Source organism: Pseudorca crassidens, chromosome 7 (assembly GCF_039906515.1).
Source record: "Pseudorca crassidens isolate mPseCra1 chromosome 7, mPseCra1.hap1, whole genome shotgun sequence".
Classification (NCBI taxonomy): Eukaryota; Metazoa; Chordata; class Mammalia; order Artiodactyla; family Delphinidae; genus Pseudorca; species Pseudorca crassidens.
The window spans coordinates 51,262,547-51,282,878 of record NC_090302.1 but is presented as its reverse complement, the minus strand read 5'-3'; the positions used below and the strand labels follow the sequence as shown (position 1 = coordinate 51,282,878).

At 40.8% G+C, this 20,332-nt stretch overlaps 1 protein-coding gene across 1 annotated transcript in view; it reads right to left on the bottom strand.

The window, feature by feature from the left end:
• Window positions 1-20,332, bottom strand: part of DOCK8 (dedicator of cytokinesis 8) — a 221,854-nt gene that overhangs the window by 101,939 nt on the left and 99,583 nt on the right. The window contains exons 10-14 of the mRNA XM_067744237.1: window positions 17,395-17,475; window positions 13,878-14,037; window positions 11,629-11,759; window positions 9,936-10,029; window positions 9,045-9,207 (exon numbers count right to left, since the gene is read on the bottom strand). Of these exons, the coding sequence (XP_067600338.1) occupies window positions 9,045-9,207; window positions 9,936-10,029; window positions 11,629-11,759; window positions 13,878-14,037; window positions 17,395-17,475 (629 nt within the window). The remainder of the gene's footprint in view (window positions 1-9,044; window positions 9,208-9,935; window positions 10,030-11,628; window positions 11,760-13,877; window positions 14,038-17,394; window positions 17,476-20,332) is intronic.

Here is a 20,332-nt window from a genome sequence, read left to right as displayed (position 1 = left end):
TTTAATGAAAGTTTCCCCCAAACAAAACAACAATTTCAACATATTTGGCTTTGCCAAACATATGCTTGGTAAATATTCAAACATTTCAAAAATATTTGGTTTTGTGAAAGACCTAAAATTCAAGTTTAAAGACACCATTTTGATGCCAAATCTGGGCAACGTTTTTCAAAAGGCCACCAGGCAGAATTGTCACGTGAAGGACTAACACGAACCAACCTGCATGTTCTTTTGAGAGACGGAGGGAGCACATTTTTTCCAGGCTTTGCAAATAGTTTCCTAAAACAAATCTGCCAACTGACAAAAACTCATACACATACCAGAAAATTTCCAAGTTTTGCTGCTGCTGAAGCTGACTTTTTTCTTTGGGTTTGAGGCAGAATTTTTACTAGTCCCCTACCCATTAAAAAAAACAAAAAACAGCCAATGAATAAATCAATACCATTGATTAAAATGCTTGCTTTAACATTCCTGATGATTTTAATATTGGCAGATGTCTTGGTTCGGGTTGGGGAAGAAAATATTGCAATTGGAGGAAACAGCAGGCCTACTAAGAAATAAATTGTTCAGATGTCCCCAACAACTTCTAGAAACATATGCCTGCTTTGGGTACTTGGTGAGAGAGAAGGCTTGTCTGGGTTTTGGAGGCAGGAGAACCTGCAAAGATCTCAAGTGACCGCAGGACAAAGTTGCATGCGTGTCTTTCTGTAGATCAGTGTGATTGTGAGGGGTTCCAGTGTCTCCAGGAGACTGGGGTTTACCTCCAAGGAGAGGCAGTCCTCCTCTTTGTCTTTCTCAGCACCAAGCATTGTGCCTGGCACACGGTCGGGGCTCAAAAATACGTTAGGTGATTGCATGAACTTTATTCATAGGGTGACAAGTATTGCTCAGTTGGTGAGATTTTCAAAGGACAGGTATCTGGGACTTCCCTGGTGGTCCAGTGGTTAGGACTCTGTGCTTCCACTGCAGGGGGCGTGGGTTCTATCCCTGGTCGGGGAACTAAGATCCCGGGTGCTGTAACGTTGGCCAAAAACAAAAAAACAAACAAAGGACAGGTATCCTGCTCTATGACAGAGGGTGAGGAAGGAGGAGAGGGAAGAGTTCTCGCTGCCCACACTCACACCAGAGTGACAAGTCCACAAGGGTCTGTGCCATCCCCAGACCATTTGGAAGGTTGAGTAACAGTCATTGTTATGGACTTTACTTCTCCCTGACCTAGAAACACAAAGAGGCAGCTCTTTGTTGGCTGCTGGCTGGGATAGGGATTTTGGATTTTCGTGCTAGAGCTGGTTTCGTTTCAACTCAACTCTGGGAGAAGACATTAGAGAGCATATAAAAGAAGTGTATCTCTCTCTGGACTCTTGTGCCCAGAGCCTGAAACTAATATAATATATAAATCACCTATACTTCAATAAAAAAGCGTATTCCCTTTAAATAAATTAATAAATAAAAATTAAAAAATGTACCTCCAGGAAAAGATGAGAAATGGGCTTTGAGATGTTCTTATTGCTAAATACATAATTATTAGTCTAGGCATGAAATCTCTTTTAAATCATCAAAATGAGCCATTAAATTGAGCTCCTCTACTTTTATCTTTATTAAACTATAATATTTCTATTTCTGAACCACTGCATGGATCTCAGTTTACATTTCTTTTCTTTTTTTTTTTTTTTTTGCGCTACGCGGGCCTCTTACTGTTGTGGCCTCTCCCGTTGCGGAGCATAGGCTCTGGACGCGCAGGCTCGGCAGCCATGGCTCACGGGCCCAGCTGCTCCGCGGCATGTGGGATCTTCCCGGACCGGGGCACAAACCCGTGTCCCCCACATCGGCAGGCGGACTCTCAACCACTGCGCCACCAGGGAAGCCCTCAGCTTACATTTTGAAGGTTGTCAAACAAAGAACATTAAACAAGTGAGGTGGAACAGCACAGTTTGGGAAGTTATAGTTTAGGCCAGTGGATAAATGAAATTCATTTTTTAATTATAAAAGGTACATGATATGTGACTGATAAGCCATGGCTTTTTAAAAATTACCTTCTTACACTGAGTCAAACCTCAGTCCCACTGAGTCAAACCTCAGTCCCCCCACCCCCCACACTCCTAGTTCTATTTTACTTTGTGCTGTTGGGCTAGCCTGCATTGTCCTCACCCCAAAACCCACTTTTGCCCTGGGAAGACTGACACAGCACCTAATATTTCGACCCAGGGCATTCTGACTTCAGCAGAGAGGGGCAAAGCGCAGCGTATCTGAGTCCTTAAAACCACAGGACACCCATTACTGGAGAGTTATTAAAACACCTCTCCTTTAGAGATGGCCAAACACTTCATGGGAAGACTGGATCTTTAAAGTATACCGTAAAGTCAGAACAAAGAATGAGAAGCTAAAAAGCAGAGAAGATTTTTTTCCCCCTAAATGGTCAAAGAAATAAGAGGGAACAATTCCCCGAAGGATATCTCATCAGAAGACAAAGCCACTTCAAAGAACTAATTTTAAAATAACAATTTAAAAAACTAACAGAAGTAGAGAAGTCAAAGAAAGAAGGCTTTTTGAATGTTAGGAAGCTCCTTCTAATCTAGGCAAACTATTCATCATCATCATCAAATGCAGGCCCAGATTTGCCGCATTTTCATTACCATTTCTCTATTGCTTCTGCCCCCACCAACCTTACAGTCCCACCCCATGTAAAAACAGGATGCTTCAGGAACATTACTGCTGAAATCTACGTAAGGGACCTCTGGGGAAAAAAATGACATTCACCCCCAATATGTGGACAGAGCAGGATTTTTGCTTAGGACAGTTGTTTACAGGCAGTAACACTAAAGCATGATGGACTCAAAGGGAATGAGTATAAAATAGAGACTAGTGAGGGGTTGTGACTTGTACTTAATGTACACAGAACCTCCTTAACACTATTTCATTACTGCCAAACCACATTCTTTTACTTTTGTATTTGAGGCAGGTTTGGTGAATGTGTAAAAATGTATAGTGAGCAATACACCCCCAAAACGAGATTTTGCTGTCTCTCTAGACCACAGGATACATTTCTCCATCCTCCTCTCCACCACATCTTTCAACAAAGTGACAGATTTCTAAGTTCCTGACTTAACTGATGAAAGAAGGCAGAAGCTGACAGGGTAAAAGAAAATCCTTTGCAAAAAGTGCCCACAGTGATCTCTTGGGACACTGGAATACTTTCCCAGTTTTTCTTGGTCCTGCACTTCAAGGCCAAAAGAATACAATGCATGTTTGCCTTTAATAAATCACGACTCCATCTGCTTAGAAATGGAAAGGTACCTAGCTGCTTCTGAATCTAGAAAATGAGCAAATTGTGCCCTCAAGTGGCTAAATGTTGTACTGGAAGGGGAGCTCCGCAAAACCTGCCCTTGCTGCTAAGAAGTCTTAGGTAACTTGCTCCCTCCTGAGTTTTTTCATTCTTCTAAAAAGAGGAAGGATGACTGAATTTTGGAGGAAAGTGAGGATTGTGTTCCTGATTTATTATTGAGGCCAACTTGCCAGAGCAAAGTCAAGTACAGGAGCTTAATTATCTGGGTAATTTTGGCACCAGGAATTCACTTTGCCTTTGTCTCCATTACTCAGCCAATTTAAATGATTAGATTTTGCCTGGGCTGTCATTGCTATTCCTAAATAAAGTGTTTGTTTATAATAAGCTTCATGTTCCACAAACAACTGCTCACTGAGTCTAGGAAGACCAATGACTGAGCTTCAGGGCTGTCTTATACTTACAACAGTTATTTAAACACTCCTTTAAAGGGTGAAAAGTAGGAATTTATATACCACATGCTTGTACATGTGTGAAAGGTTATATGAGATTCTTCATTTTAACATCATTCGTAATGTTAAAAGATTGGCAACATCTTAGATGCTCATTAGTCTGGGGTTAAATGAATTATGATACAGCCATATAATGAGATTCAGTGCAGGTGTAAAAAAGCACAAGGCCACTCTGTATTCATATAGAAATGCTCTCCATAACATAGTGTTCAGTGAGAAATCAAAGGCAGAACAGTGTGAGGATTATGCTATACTTGCACTCTGAAAGGAAAAGTGCAAGGTTGTACTGGTTTGTACAAACATAGTTTATTTCTGGAAGGATAAACAAGAAACTGAAAAAAATGGCTGTTTCCAATTGTCAAAAACAGGATTGAGCTGTGAAATATACATGACTTTCATCTGTTTTGTTCACTAGTATTTCTCCAGTGTCTAGAAAAGGGCCTGGCATGTTGCAGGCACTCAATATTTGTAGAATAAAATGAAGAAAATAAAATGCATGCACGCATGTATGTATGTATGTATGTATGTGTGTGTGTGTGTAAATATATATATTTTTTAAGACTGTCTCCAAGGAAGGGAATCTACAGTTGGAGGTCAGGCATGGTAGAGAGAATTTTCACCGTGCACTTAACGTACTTTTAAAATATTGAAATATTAGAATAGGATACCTATTCCAAAATAAATAAAATTCAAACAACCAAAGAAACAAATAAGAATGGGGAGTTATTATCTGGAATAGTTATTTAAGTAAGGCATTATTTGTGGTGATTTAGACCAGGGTCAATCACATCATAAACTACTGACCATTAATTAGCAATAAGCCTGGAGTACTAACAGCATTGAGGAGCATTACGCCATTAAAAAAACATCGTCCTCACATGGAGAAGTTTTCTGGGTGTTGTAGATTCCTGATAGACAAGTATTGAATACTTGCTCTTCGCCGTATCCATTTCACCTGGTATCCTGGCATACGATAGGATTGCTTTCCAGGTCAGAGGGATTAAGTCGCAAGGCTCTTTCCCCTGAGTTTCCCGCGGCTTGCGTCACTGTGGACTTTGGATGACTCCAATGAGTAGAGGAACTCATTAAGAGGGACCATGAAAGGGAGGGAGAGGCTTTGATCCTCAAAGAAGCGTGTTGTACCCTTAAGACCCTACCCCAGGCCTCCTGAATGGGAGTCTCCAGGTAGGACTGGACCCTTGCATTTTTACAAAGCTCTGCAATGAACTCTGAGGCACACTACCCTTCTTCCCCTCCCCCATCCCACTCCCAACACTGAACAGATCCACTCTGGATGGAGAGACAACTGGGCTCAGAATGGACAAAAGAAAGTTCCTCTCAAGGATACCTTCCATTCTCCATGCCCTGACTCCTTCCTAAACACGTCACCCAGAATTATTTCTGGTTTATTCCTTAGAAATGCTATTCACTAAATTATAACTTCCAGACAGTCATTCAAGACCAGCTTGCACATTTATCCTGTGCCGTGCTTTCTGCCCCTGTAGGATGCAAGCCAGGCAGTGTTCCTCAAGACGCCATTGTGATACGAAAGGCACCTCCCTGTCAGACCAGAATGCAGACTTCTGGTCTGAGAACATTCAGCTAAATAGGAGGCAGCCTGAAAACAGCTAATTATCCATCAAAGAAATCATGTTCTAAGTGATATGCTTGTTCACGGCAAGCACAGTCGTCCACGGCGAGTCTGATAATTGGATAAAACGACCTCAGAGGCTATTGGGGGCTGGGATGAGAGATGAAAACGCACTTTATGTGGATCTCTCTAATGTAATCACCAGTTACAGGGACGGCAAGGAGCTTAACAAGCTCATTACAACCTCAGCGCCTGTGATCTCCGGGCAAACTCCAGTAACTGCCACAGGATAAAACGCCCTTAAAGGTCTCGCTGGGCCTTGGCCCCAGGCCGCATTGTTTTCATTCTGCCCCCACCAGAAGGCAGCTGGAGTCTCCATTACCAGCTGCTGGGCCACATGGAAAATCAGCCAGGAGTTGGTTCAAACGTGTTCTTGGGCTAACAACCAGTATTTTTTTAATCTGGGCATGGAGAAAAGAATGCCATACTCAGAGTCGGATAATCCTGTTTATCGACCTAATTTTTCCAGCTGTTCTGCTCCGCTTTCGGAATGACCGTCCTCCTGCTTGTGATTTTGAAATAGCTCTTGCCTGGGTCTGCTTCGGTGTACTTGTCTGACCCCCTGCCTCTCACACACAGAGGCTGCCAACAGCACTGCAGAGACCCAAGCCCCTGGTTGGGGAGATGCTCGCCATTCCTAGAATGAGTACTTCTGGCTCTAGAAGTTCGTCTCTTCCCTCAAAGTGAGTGTTTGTCTTATGAGTGACCAACACTCTCATGGGTTCATGGGGATACTTCCTCAGCCAGGCCCAGTTCTTTTATAACCGATCTAGATCACTCCTCAAAGTGAGCTGAATTAAGGTAGAGGCATCAGGCAGCAACCACAGAGAACAGAGTATGAATGGTGCCCCTGTGGGCAACACAGTGACCCCAGCTGAGGGCACCTGAAGGGGCAAGGCTGTCAAAGGAGGCACCTGAAGAGACCGGAGGACGGAGAGACTGAGGGCAGGAAGGCAGCTCAGCCTATCCCAGGCCAATTTGATCTGAGGCTCCACAGCAGCTGCTCTTTAAGAGAGGTGAAGAACCTGAGTGCTATTCATATGGTATTAAACTGAAACCCCACCCATATGACAATCCTGTAAAGCATGACAATGGCCACAACTGACACTCAAGGCCAGAAAACACCTGCCATTCGTCCATGTAATAGTTCCCTTCACTCAAGGGAGCTCTGAAGTTTATGTGAAAGATACACAAATTGGAAATCTGAACCCTGGCTTTGTCACTGTAGGTATTCCTTGCTTGGCCCAATAGATATGTTCTCCACAAGTTCCAGGTAGATCAATTTATTACGTCAAGCTATATTTCAAATTTATGAGGTGAGTCTGCTATCAAGCAAAGAATTATCCCTAAATTTATCTGCTCTGTAAATCTTAATTTTCATTTATTTGATTTCCTTAAAGGGATACAGCCAGAATTAGAGACATGGAAATAGCAAGGTCAACGTGAAAAGTTACCCTACATGCCAAACCCTGAGAATGATGTCCAGAATTCAACTCAGTCAAAGGAAAACTTTTCTAAAAGAAACAGGAACTGCTGTCCCTACTGAAATAATATTCTTGGGAGAGATAAGACTTTAGACCTCACCTGTTATTGGTACCATAATGTAAAGAGGTTTAGAGACCTTTGCTTGAAAGGAGACTTTGATTTGGAGAGGAGAGGACAGAAAAGTCAAGAGGTTACAAGTTTTGACAAAAATGAGAAGATGAGGTCACCAAGGGTAAACTGAGTCAGCTTCCCAATTTGACCTGGGGTTCGGACCTGACTTGAGTCTTCTACTTCCGTTTTGCGAAATGGGAGTGGTGGTGGAGAAAAGGGGAGAATTAGTCTAGGACTGGGTTACTGTCCAGACCAACCTAATCAAAACCACTACAAAGCATGTGAGGCCTGGAGACAAAACACTTGAAAATTTAACAACAGCATGAGAAATTTAGACAAAATGTTCTCTCAATTCCTTGACATTTTCACATAGTAAGATTCTGAACCAAGTTCACCACAACTCTCCTCCCTTAAACAAGCTATAAAATATGGTGGCCTGGGAGCCAAGAGAAGACAGAAGGTCAAAGCTGGAGGGAAGTATTGTCTTCTATCATTCCTAAGAGACCTGATTTTTAATGGGGTGGCCTTGGCATTTCCACAGTGTACAGAACAGCTAAAGAATATTCACTTTGCACTTGTGGGTCTGTTTCTCATGATGCCAAGTTGGGTCCACAGTAATCTGTTCAAACTTGTCCTCCTCAGCACTCCTACATTTCTGAACCAGTAGATGCACTAACGCATTGAGTCCCTCTGTGATGTAATTAAGGGATAATGTTTGCAGCAAGGAGTAGAGAGAGTTGTAAATGCCTCCCATGGGTGATTAAAAGCTAGGGGAAGTTGAATAACTATAGAATGCATTTGGTGCAAGTTTATTCCAATACCAAGAGCATTCTTTTTCCCAATTATAGGATAGGGTTTCTAAAAAGATATACAGCATCCATAAGCAAACATTTTCATGTCTTCATCTCCCTCTAGGGAATGGAGAATGGAAACTACTGCATCCTAGGAATGCTTACTTATCTAGGAGGGAGACTTGGCCGACTTTGTATTTAGGAATGAGAAGAGAAAACCAAGAACTGCTTCAGAAAGGATTAAATGGGGGAAATGCATGTGTACTTCAATTTTGAAAGGAAGAGGTGCACTTCTAACTGTAGGAATGGTTGGTTGTAATTCTCACTGCCATTTTTAAAAATTGAAGTATAGTTGATTTACAATATTGTGTTAGTTTCAGGTATACAGAAAAGTGATTCGGTTATACATATATACATGTATATATATCTATATACTTTTTTCTTTTTAAATATTTATTGGAGTAGAGTTGATTTACAATGTGTTAGTTTCAGATGTACAGCAAACTGAATCAGTTATACATACACATAGATCCACTCTTTTTTTAAGATTCTTTTCCCATATAGGCCATTACAGAGTATTGATTAGAGTTTACTGTGCTATACAGTAGGCTCTTATTAGTTATCTATTTTACATATAGTAGTGTGTATATGTCAACCCCAATCTCCAGATTTATCCCTTCCCCCAATCCTCTGGTTAACCATAAGTTTGTTTTCTACATCTGTGACTCTACTTCTGTTTTGTAAATAAGTTCCCATTTTTTAGATTCTACATTCTTTTTCTATGATCCTTTTCCATTATAGTTTATTACAAGATATTGAATATAGTTCCCTGTGCTACACAGTAAAACCTTGTTGTTTTACCCACTGCCATTTTTGACATCAACAAACCACTCACTCATCCTGTCTGGGTCTCAATTTTTTACATCTGAACACGTGACGGGTAGAGGTACTTAGATTAGGTGAGTTCTGAAATTCTTTGCATTTCAGTCCCACATACCCAAAAGAAGAGGCCACAATAGTGAGAGGCTCGCATACCACAAAAAAAAGAGAGAACAAATTGATCTTAAAAAGTAATTATCTATAGTTTTGTAAACGTCATATTTCATTTTCCCCAAAACTTAGGAAGTAGCAAAATAGGTCAAAGGATGATGAAAGCATTACCCAAACAAGGCTCAAATTTTTGGTTCAATAATTTTCCAAGAGCTTTTGTTTCTTACCTGTACACAGTATGAGGGACATACACTTCTCGGATTGGAAATTCCAAAATCTCTTTGTGTGGGCGTCCCCGGTTTTCAGGAAAGGGTCTCACTGGCAGCATTTCAGGAGTCAGACAGCAACTGGTCATCTCTGGAGCCAGAGAAATCTCCAGTTTGAGCAAGCCTAAAGAAAGAAAATAGGACTGTCTTAGTAAAGACGTTATATATGAGGGAGTCAAGAAAGACTGCTGTACTATATTTCTTTTATGGAAATGAGGATAAGTTGTGTGAGTATAAGCACTTTGGAATACCCAGTTAATTTCCCACAGTTTGAGAAAAAGCATATCATGACAATTTTTGAGATTTAGTTTCTAGAACTTAAAAAGCAAGAAACTGTAAAATGAGTAAGAACACATTAGAGGATCTTTAAAGTCCCTTCCAGAACTACCACACCATAAGTATATAGTTCAGTAACTTCTCTCATTACAAGCACTAAAAATTGGTGGTTTTCAAACTAGGTTCCCTGGTACCCCAGGGGGCTGCAGAAGTGCCTCAGGGGCTGTTAAGCTGAGGATAAGGAGGGTGCGCCGTCACCTTCTACCAAAGCATTGCACTTTCACTTTTTCTCATGTTAAGAGTTCCATACACTATGATATAAGAGGCTCCTCTCTTCAAACAATTATCTGATTTTCTGAGTGAGCAATCAAATACAAAGCATGATGTTTATTTCCAGAATCAGTCCTTTAATAAAAATAGAAAACATTAACAGGTTGGCCAAGAAAACCCAGACCTTAACTCCTAATACAAAATCCTACATCTCCCTTGACAAAAAATTGCAGCGTTACATGAATAATGCGTCTAATCATAAATGGCTTTGGCACAACAAAGAGGATAAAGACAAGCCATCCACACCTGGAACTGACTTGACTCTTCTCTGTAGGGATGAAGATCTTTTGTAGTCAGCTAAAAACTTGAATAAGTCTTCATCACTCAGGCGATCTCCCTCCTGCCAAGAGAGAAGTCAGGGTTAGGGTAGATTCACCATACACCCCTGGGGTCGGGACCAAAGATTGATTTCTCAGAAGATTTTTATCTTTAAGTATTATTGGAACGTGCCTTTCGTAGATACGAGGCAACAACTCTGAAATCTTTTGGTCAACCTCTTGTCAAATATTCTTCCTCTACCACTCTGACTCTCTCAGCCTCTTCAGTCCTCCTGGAGATGGGGACTTTACTGCCTTCCTGAGGAAGGCTGTTTGACCATTAGTAATCCAGGCCAAAAGGTCCTCCCCCTATAACTTAAACCCACTGATACTTGTGTACTCCCTGAAACAAAACAGAAGAAAAGTTGTCTTCAAAGATGTGAAGATGGAGAGAGCAGCTTTCCATCTTTGTCCTGTCCTCATATTCTTCACATTTGTCTTGACTGAGAAGGCTTAAGCACACACACTCCATGCGTGTATGTGGGACAGGCATGCTGCTGAGGGATACGTGGGCATGAGCTCTGATCCTTACAGCAGCCCAGTAAGGAAGGTAGGTAGGTAGGTAGGTAGATCGGTGTGTCCTATTCCTAAGTACAGATGAGAAAACTTCGGCTTGTTTAGTCAAGGGCCTTGCTCCCCAAGGCAATACAGTTGGAAGGAGTTATTTCCCAAATAGAAACCCTTTCAGTCCCCTGCCATCTCCATCATGAGGCATAGCACACAGAACCCTTAGGATCTCTTCTGCATTTCAGTTTGTTAACATAACCCCTTGACATGCCCCATGAGAACTGCTTGAGCTGCAGAAAATTTTCCAAAACAGTGTCAAACCAAGTATAAGTCAAGTTGGTTTTTTTGGTAGTAAAACACATATCACGTAAAATTTACCATCTTAACCATTTTTGAGTATACAGTTCAGTAGTGTTAAGTACATTCACTTTGTTGGGCAAACGATCTCCAGAATGCTTTCAGTTTGCAAAACTGAAACTCTATACCCATGAAACAACTCCCCATTCCCCCCTTCCTGCAGCCCCTAGCCACCACCATTCTACTTTCTGTCATTCCACCTTCTGTCTCTATGAATTTGATTACGCTAGGAAATTCTTCATTCTCTAAGTAGTCTCAATGATTTCTGAGCTAATAAAGAGCACTGTCTGTAACTGTCACACCCTGTGAGGAAGTAGGCAGCTCTGGAAAGCCCGCACGTGGAAAACGGGTGAGATGGACAACACCTAGGCCAAGAAACCCCAGGCCAAAGGGGAAGTGGATATTTTAGCCAGACTGTTTTCATAGCCTAATAAATGAATTGGCCATGATAGTTCAAATAGGATAGTTTGTGTTAATGGGAACCAGTCCTTCTCTCAATTAAAAGGGCTAACGTTCACTTAGCACTTGTCATATCCCAGGCACTCTGAGAAGAGCTTTACACGTCTCGTGTCATCGAACCCTCCCAAAAGCCACATCAAGCAAGTGTCATGATCCCTGTTTTGTAGATGATGAAACCGAGGCTCGGTGAGGTCGACTAACTTGTTCTCTTAGTCACTACATATACTCCCCCTCTGGGCTCCAGCACTCATGCCATTGTGAGGGGACAAAGCCAGACACACTGTAACAGGAAGAGATACCTGCTTGAAAAAGCTGTTAATGGTCAAGGTCTTGAAGTTGGATCCAACCCCATTTTCCTCCAAGGAGAAGGCTCTTTCAGAAAGTCTTCGAGATTGGGACAAAGTTTTCCGCTCACTCACAGAGCCTTTCCCTTTAAGGAAAACAATTGTCATTCTAAAGTTTGCCTTTCTGTTTGAATATATAGCAGTTATTAACTTTACCGTACGTAGGATATGTTGAAGCGCACTGAAGGAGAACACTGAACACGGCCATTCTTGTTTTGCATGACAATTTGCCTCCCCATCCCTGTTCTTAGACCCCCCGTTGGAGCCCCTAATCCTCCTCTGATCATAGTGAGAGCCCAGGAGCAACCACAGTGCCCTCCCACGTGGCGATCAAGGAGCAGGAGGAGTCCAGAACTGCAGCCAGAGCAGGGTCTGGCTAAATAATAAGCTTTATTTAGTCAACAGCGTTTAGTTTTGTTTTATTTTTATATTTACATTCCATTGGGAGAGGCATGTACTCAAATGCCCCTGCAGGCATTTGGGATTCTGGCCCGAACATGCTACGTACAGGTCAGCCTGAGTCCATCCTGGATCTGAGCTTTCTTCTGCTCTTGCTGTGTGGACCAGGCAGCAGAACTGAGTTTCTGCCTTGGCCAACCTGCCTAATGGTAATTAGAACTGAGTCACACCCAAACCTGAACCCTGATACTCTGCTTAGTTATTTCCTACCCCGTTTGAGATTTAGGTGAGGATTTTGTTACTTTTATACTGCAAAACTCAGGGGTTCTGTAGTGAATGGTCAAACTGCACAGAACTGTGATATTTCAACCCTGTCTTTGAACATTCTCTTACCCTTAATTCTTGTCATAATGCTGAACTGGAACTTCCTGCTACCACTGAACCACCTAAACTTGCCATGCTGCCTCAGTATAATACACGACATCTTTTGGTTGCTTCTTAAAAATCAGCCTCTGTAGTCAGGTTAATTTCTCCTTGACCCAGAGATGACTGAGGACCCAGCAAGCTCTATGCCTTAACTACCTAGTTTATGTGTCCTTTAAGCTCTATGCAGAACTCTTTCAAATAAGGCTACCTGGGTCTACATAGAAATTAGCATTTAAAAAAACCCACACACACATATTGTGGTGTGAATGTTGGGATGCACTAAAATGAGATTTTTTTCTTTTTTTGCGGTACGCGGGCCTCTCACTGTTGCAGCCTCTCCCGTTGCGGAACACAGGCTCCGGACGCGCAGGCTCAGCAGCCATGGCTCACGGGCCCAGCCGCTCCGCGGCACGTGGGATCTTCCCGGATCGGAGCACGAACCCGTGTCCCCTGCGTCGGCAGGCGGACTCTCAACCACTGCGCCACCAGGGAAGCCCTGAGATTTGTTTTTGATAAATCAGCAATAACCCGGGAGTTCTGACTGGTAATTATGCATCAATAACTCCAGGATAGCAGCAGCAATAACAAAATACCTTTTCCTCCACTCCTCTGGTAAAGGCAACATTTCAGAAGTGGCAGAGCTAAGGAATGCATGAAAAACTTCCCAAGAAATGTGACTGGAGACATAAATATTTGCTGGATACAAAGACATTTTAAAAAACAGAAACTCTGCCACAGGTGAGGGGTGATATTCTTGCAAACTCTGTAACCCTCTTGGATAGTTCCATACCCAAACTGTTGAGGGAATTAATAACTCAGATCAAGGGTTAGGTAATGGAAAAGAGAAATATGCTAAATAAATCAGAACAGTAACTAAATATTCTTTTGGCATCCACATTTTTCACTTGCCCTTGGCAAAATAACCTTTAAGGAACTGGAAATTTTGCTAGAAACCAGAGTTTTTCATTTTGAAGCCCTTGCTTTTCTTATATTTAGGAGCCAACCATGGTGCCTTTGTTGAACACACTACAAACTATATTATTATATTATCATATTTTCTTGTTATTTTCAAGAATTTTACTTTTAAGAAGAGATGGCCACTGAAAATTAACTCTTTAAAGTGTCAAACTGTACAGAAAATTCCAACCAAAAATCTTACTATATTTAAACTCCACAAAGTTCATTGTAATTGTCTTGGGGATCATTGTCCAATCAAGCATTTGTATTCCAGTCTTAATCATGTTTCATTCTATTCACCTACTTCTTCCTGCCCACCCCCCCCACCTTACTGCACCCCCAACCCCCCACCAATCAGTAGCTAACCTCAGAGTTGGTACATTGGGGAGCCCTTCCCTTCACACCACAGTTGAAAAGCTTACCAACCGTGGACTCCACATCAGTTACCTCCCTGTCGAGGGTAGAGACATTGAAGAAACTTGCTAAGCTTATGGGAGCCCAGGCAAAGGGCATCCGGTATTTCCCCAAACGTTGGCAGAAGGATTCAGCTTGAAGTTTTAGTTTTTCAATCTTTTCTTTACTCTAGAGGAAAATGGAAAGAGACAGCAGAAACAAACAATATGGCACAACATCATTCTCAATGGTGAAAAACTGAAAGCATATCCTCTAAGATCAGGAACAAGACAAGGGTGGCCATTCTCACCACTATTATTCAAGATAGTTTTGGAAGTTTTAGCCATGGCAATCAGAGAAGAAAAAGAAATAAAAGGAATCCAAAGCAGAAAAGAAGAAGTAAAACTGTCACTGTTTGCAGACGACATGATTCTATACTTAGAAAATCCTGAAGATGCCACCAGAAAACTACTAGACCTAATCAATGAATCTGGTAAAGTAGCAGGATACAAAATTAATGCACAGAAATCTCTTGCATTCCTATACACTAACAACAAAAAATCAGAAAGAGAAATTAAGGAACCACTCCCATTTACCACTGCAACAAATAGAATAAACCTACCTAAGTAGGCAAAAGACCTGTGCAGAAAACTATAAGACACTGATGAAAGAAATCAGATACAAACAGATGGAGAGATATACCATGTTCTTGGATTGGAAGAATCAACATTGTGAAAATGACTACACTGCCCAAAGCAATCTACAGATTCAATGCAATCCCTATCAAATTACCAATGGCATATTTCACAGAACTAGAACAAAAAAGTTTACAATTTGTATGGAAACACAAAAGACCCCGAATAGCCAAAGCAATCTTGAGAAAGAAAGACAGAGTTGGAGGAATCAGTCTCCCTGACTTCAGACTATACTACAAAGCTACAGACCCTGTTGTACTGGCACAAAAACAGAAATATAGATCAATGGAACAGGATAGAAAGCCTAGAGATAAACCCACACACATAAAGTCACCTTATCTTTGACAAGGAGGCAAGAATATACAGTGGAGAAAAGACAGCCTCTTCAATAAGTGGTGCTGGGAAAACTGCACAGCTACATGTAAAAGAATGAAATTAGAACACTTCCTAACACCATACACAAAAATAAACTCCAAGTGGATTAAAGACCTAAATGTAAGGCCAGACACTATAAAACTCTTAGAGGAAAGCATAGGCAGAACACTCTATGACATAAATCACAGCAAGATCCTTTTTGACCCACCTCCTAGAGTAAAGGAAATAAAATCAAAAATAAACAAATGGGACCTAATGAAACTTAAAAGCTTTTGCAGAGCAAAGGAAACCATAAACAAGACGAAAAAGCAACCCTCAGAATGGGAGAAAATATTTGCAAACGAAGCAATTGACAAAGGATTAATCTCCAAAATATACAAAGCAGCTTATGCAGCTCAATATCAAAAAAACGATTCAGTCAAAAAATGGGCAGAAGACCTAAACAGACATTTCTCCAAAGAAGACATACAGATTTCCAACAAACACATGAAAAGATGCTCAACATCACTATTCATTAGAGAAACGCAAATCAAAACCACAATGAAATATCACCTCACACCAGTCAGAAGGGCCCTCATCACCAAATCTACAAACAATAAATGCTGGAGAGGGTGTGGAGAAAAGGGAAACCTCCTGCACTGTTGGTGGGAATGAAAATTGATACAACCACTATGGAGAACAGTATGGAGGTTACTTAAAAAACTAAAAATAGAACTACCATATGACCCAACTACTGGGCATATACCCTGAGAGAACCATAATTCAAAAAGATACATGTACCACAATGTTCATTGCAGCGCTCTTTACAATAGCCAGGACATGGAACCAACCTAAATGTCCATCAACAGATGAATGGATAAAGAAGATGTGGCACATATATTCAATGGAATATTACTTAGCTGTAAAAAGGAACGAAATTGACTTACTTGTAATGAGGCGGATGGACCTAGAGTGTGTCATACAGAGTGAAGTAAGTCAGAAAGAGAAAAACAAATACTGTATGCTCACGCACAAATATGGAATCTAAGAAAACGGTACTGGTGAACCCAGTGGTAGGGCAGGAATAAAGACACAGACGTAGAGAATGGACTTGAGGACATAGGGGGATAGGGGAAGCTGGGACAAAGTGAGACAGTAGCACTGACATATATACACTACCACATGTAAAATGGATGGCTAGTGGGAAGCTGCTGCGTAGCACAGGGAAATCAGCTCAATGCTTTGTGATGACCTAGAGGGGTGGGATAGGGAGGGTGGGAGGAGATATGGGGATATATGTATACATATAGCTGATTCATTTTGTTGTACAGCAGAAACTAATACAACATTTTAAAGCAATTATACTCCAATAAAGATATAAAAAAAACCCACAACCAATATGGCACCAGCACCAAGTCAACTGTCTCTGCCATGGATATGACAGCCATCTCCAAAATCCCTACTCTACTGATTAAAAAGAGGGAATAGGCAGAAAAACAACACATCTCAGGCCAGAAGTCCAACTGATAAGGAAGTACAGAATAGAAAAGGAGGAATTTAAAGAATTAAAGAAAGCCTACATTCAATTATTAAATATACCTTCAGCTAAACAAACAAACAAACAAGCAAACAAAAAACCCAAAAGTATTGGGGCTTGTTATACTACCTAATCAACAAGTACCTCTTTTAGGTGCTAGCTACACTGGATTCGCATGAGAGAATCTTGGGAGAAAAGTTTTGTACATCATCTGTCAAGCTCTTAAGTGAGCCTGTTTTTCCACAGTTGTCTTGGAAGATTCCAGAAAGATCTATAAGCGTTCCTAACAATCTCCTTATTAGGTTGACGACACTTCCAAAGTAATCATTCTAAGTTCAGGATAAAAGGTAAATTAAAAAAAGCAAGTTATCTTGAGTTCAATAAATCTTACTTGAAATTTATGAGTCTGCAGTAGGATGCTGTTAGGCAAGTCTTATTCCAAAAAGGCCATGTTTTAAAAATTATGTTGGAAACTTTTGCAAATGGGTGCTGAGAAGAGATGTCCTTTTCATGGCTCAGTACCTATGTTGTACTAATATATTTATGATGTACAGCAGTCTCAGCTAATGTCCAAATACCCAAATCAGAAAGGGTGGTGGCCCATGCTGTGGAGGAAGCTAGGGGAGCTGTGGCACTGTTCAGTTTCATGGGGTGTCTGTGGCCCTCCCAACCGAGCCCAGGCCTCAGAACCAAGACAACAGGACGCGTTTTTGCCCTAGTCAAGTTTTGTAATTAGACATTGGTGTGTACATCATCGTTTGCTGAGTTTAATAGTTTATTTCTTTAAAAAGTTGTCATCGATGAAGTTTCCCTTCCTTATTTTGTTTGAATATAATTTATTAGTGCTTCATATGGGGACACATTATGGACTAAACTCCATTAACTATTTTATGGGAGACTTCTGAAAAATACCTGCTTATTCTAAAACGTTACCATTTAGCAATACTCAAAATAGCATACCTTTCCACCATCACTTTCTTTGATAACCATGTAGGGTTCTGCACAGTCTCCAATCTCTCCCTGCTGAAGGACTTTTTCAATCTACCAACAAAAATAATATTAAAACAAAGCATGTGAATTACATTTGTATAATGGAATCTATGCAACCATCAAAATAGTGTCTTATGACAATATTTGATGACATCAGATGTCCATAATATATGTTTTTTGATTTAAAAAATTAGTACGAAGAGTATTACACAGTTTTGTAAAAAAAATCATAAAGGCATATTAAAAGGACGATAGATACACAGCAAATGTTAATAGTAGTTATCTTTGTATGGTGGGATTATGTACTGTCTTTATTTTCTTCCTATTGCTTACGTGTATTTTCTGTTTTTAAACAATAAACATGTATTATGCCTACAATAAAAAATACAATAAAAGTTATTTTTTAATACAAAACCCACGAGACATATGTAGGATGTTAATAGCTCATTTTGTTTATTATTGCTTACAACGTAAAAAAAGAGATATGACCTCTGTGAAAGTCAGGTTGGGGACTAAAACCTTCCACAAAATGAATAAATGAACAGAATAAATTATCTGTAATTGTCTCCCTTGTATTTCCTATTACGGCTGCTTCTCTGGACTTAACAGACTTGGAAAGGAACTTGAAAGCAGTAGGATGGTACAGCTTTTCACTTTGCTAACTGGCTGGTAATATGAATTACTACTGTCAAGCATCATCTTCCATCTTGCTGCAAGTGAAGGACCTGGCTGGCCATAAATCTAGGCACCATGTTTAAGAGAAAAAAAAGCAGAAATTTAAAATTGTCTAACCCTCTGCTCAAAGAAAATTTAATTTAACTTATGTGTGGAAGAGAAAAACAAATGGACTTAGTCCCATTAGTCTGTGTTAGTAGTTGAGATAATCCTTGAAGAAGAAGTTTGGGTCAACATATCCTAAAAGGCACACATTCTTAACAGGCACTATCAATTAGGCACCAAGTATTTAACCAGAAATACCCAAGTGATGGAGGGTGATTCATGGAGTTTCAAAGGAAATGGCATGGGGCTGCTCAACGAACATCTGTCTCAAGGAGACTGCAAGCATTAAGTCTCTCGTCTCACAGAGGAACTTAAAAACCCCTTCCCACTGCCATAGCCTGAAGATGAGGCTGATCCTCCTGAGAGATGCACCAGGTTGAGGCCATGGACACGTAACACTCGAGGTAGAAACTAACCCATTTTCCTGTTAGTCAGCGATCATTCACCTATTCATTTGTTTAGAAAACATTTGTTGAGTCCTTTCTGTAGGGTAGCTGTTGGGGAGACAAGGTGGTGAACATGACAGGCCTGGTCCCTATCCTCCTGAAATTGATGGTCGGGAGTTTATACAGCAAATTGGAAAGAAGCTAATTTTTCCATGAGGTCAGTGGACAGAAGTGTGGTCTTTAAAATGAACTTTGAACCGAGATAAAGAACCTTCTGATTAGAATCCTGAAGCGAAGAATGGGAATGCCATGACTTTGCATCTAGAGCATGGAACCCACAGGAGAGGGATCTCCAGAATTTGGAAGGAGGATCCAGATTCGACCAGATGAGCAGATACGATTCCCTTCACCGAGTTGGACAAGGCTAACTTCAGGTACTTTGCGAGAAGGAGCTGCCGGCTGCTATGAGAGCCTACTATGCGGTCCTTCAGCACTGATACGTAAAAGAAACGCCTGAGTCCTCGTAACCATGGCAGGCAGGGGAAAGGGGCATATCAGAATTGCCTGGGAATTTCTTTAAGGTAAAGAGGCTACCCTCAGCCCTATTTAGAGGGAAAGAAGCAACAACTGTGGTATTACAATAAAGAAAAACAAATCAGAGGCAAACCAGGGACTGTCTTACTGAGTAGATTTAAATTTCTTAACTCTATCCAGACAATTTAGAGAATGTTTATCACTGCCAAATGAATGCATTTATACATCTGAAAATTTTGGAATATACTTAGTAATAGTCACCCATAGGTAACCACTGATATTTAGCAGACTACCATGGGTTACCCAAAATAAAGTCATCCACTGAGAACTGGAATTGGAAATAAAATTTGGATCTATGGAACTGGTATTGACTTCTTTGATTTCCCAGGCTGGAGTGAATTTTAAAAGTAACTGCAGGCTGCTACAGTTTGCTAGAGTGGACTTTAAGCTAATTTTCCTGTATGTCTAAGTAATATTGCAATGAAAAGGACACACATTAAGTTTGACAACAAGAGATGTGTCTTTTTAGCAATAGAATTTTAACTCTGTTTTCCAGAAACTTCAACAAGTTCCCTTCAAGCTATAATGACCTTTCAGAATTTTTGTAAAACGGTGTAAAGGGAGCTAGAATGGAAGGACATCTGCCTCTTGTTAAGTGACCTCCACATCACCTGAAGTTTTTGGAACCTGTATGCTACTCTCATGGGATCATGGGGGAATCAATGAGATTATGGACATAAAACACTGTGCTAACTAGAAAATGTCCCAATCCTAGAATGCTGGGTGTACATGAAATTAAAACAACAGGACTTTTTTTTAATTTGAGGGTAAAGAGTCTAGGAGACTAATTATTTGGCTTAAAGTAGATAAAATACTCAATGTTTGCTGTTAACTTCTAACCAGCCATTTTGGTGTGTAGAGAAAGTCTCTGGTTTTCTTACATCAGCAAAGAGTACAATCTAGAATGAAAGGTCTTTCCACTCAGAACTGCCCACAGATTTTGACTCTCGCTAGACACACTCAGTCTGTGAGACGGTGATGAATAAGGGAGAGTGAAGCTTGGACACTATAACCCACACCTCAAACTGTCAGAGCCTGGATTTTTGGACATTTAACTCTGGGTCTTTAGAAAAATGTGAACATGATTAGGAGACTCTACCTGAGATTTTTCTCCACAGCAGCATCCCAGAGCTGGATAGCTGAGGGTG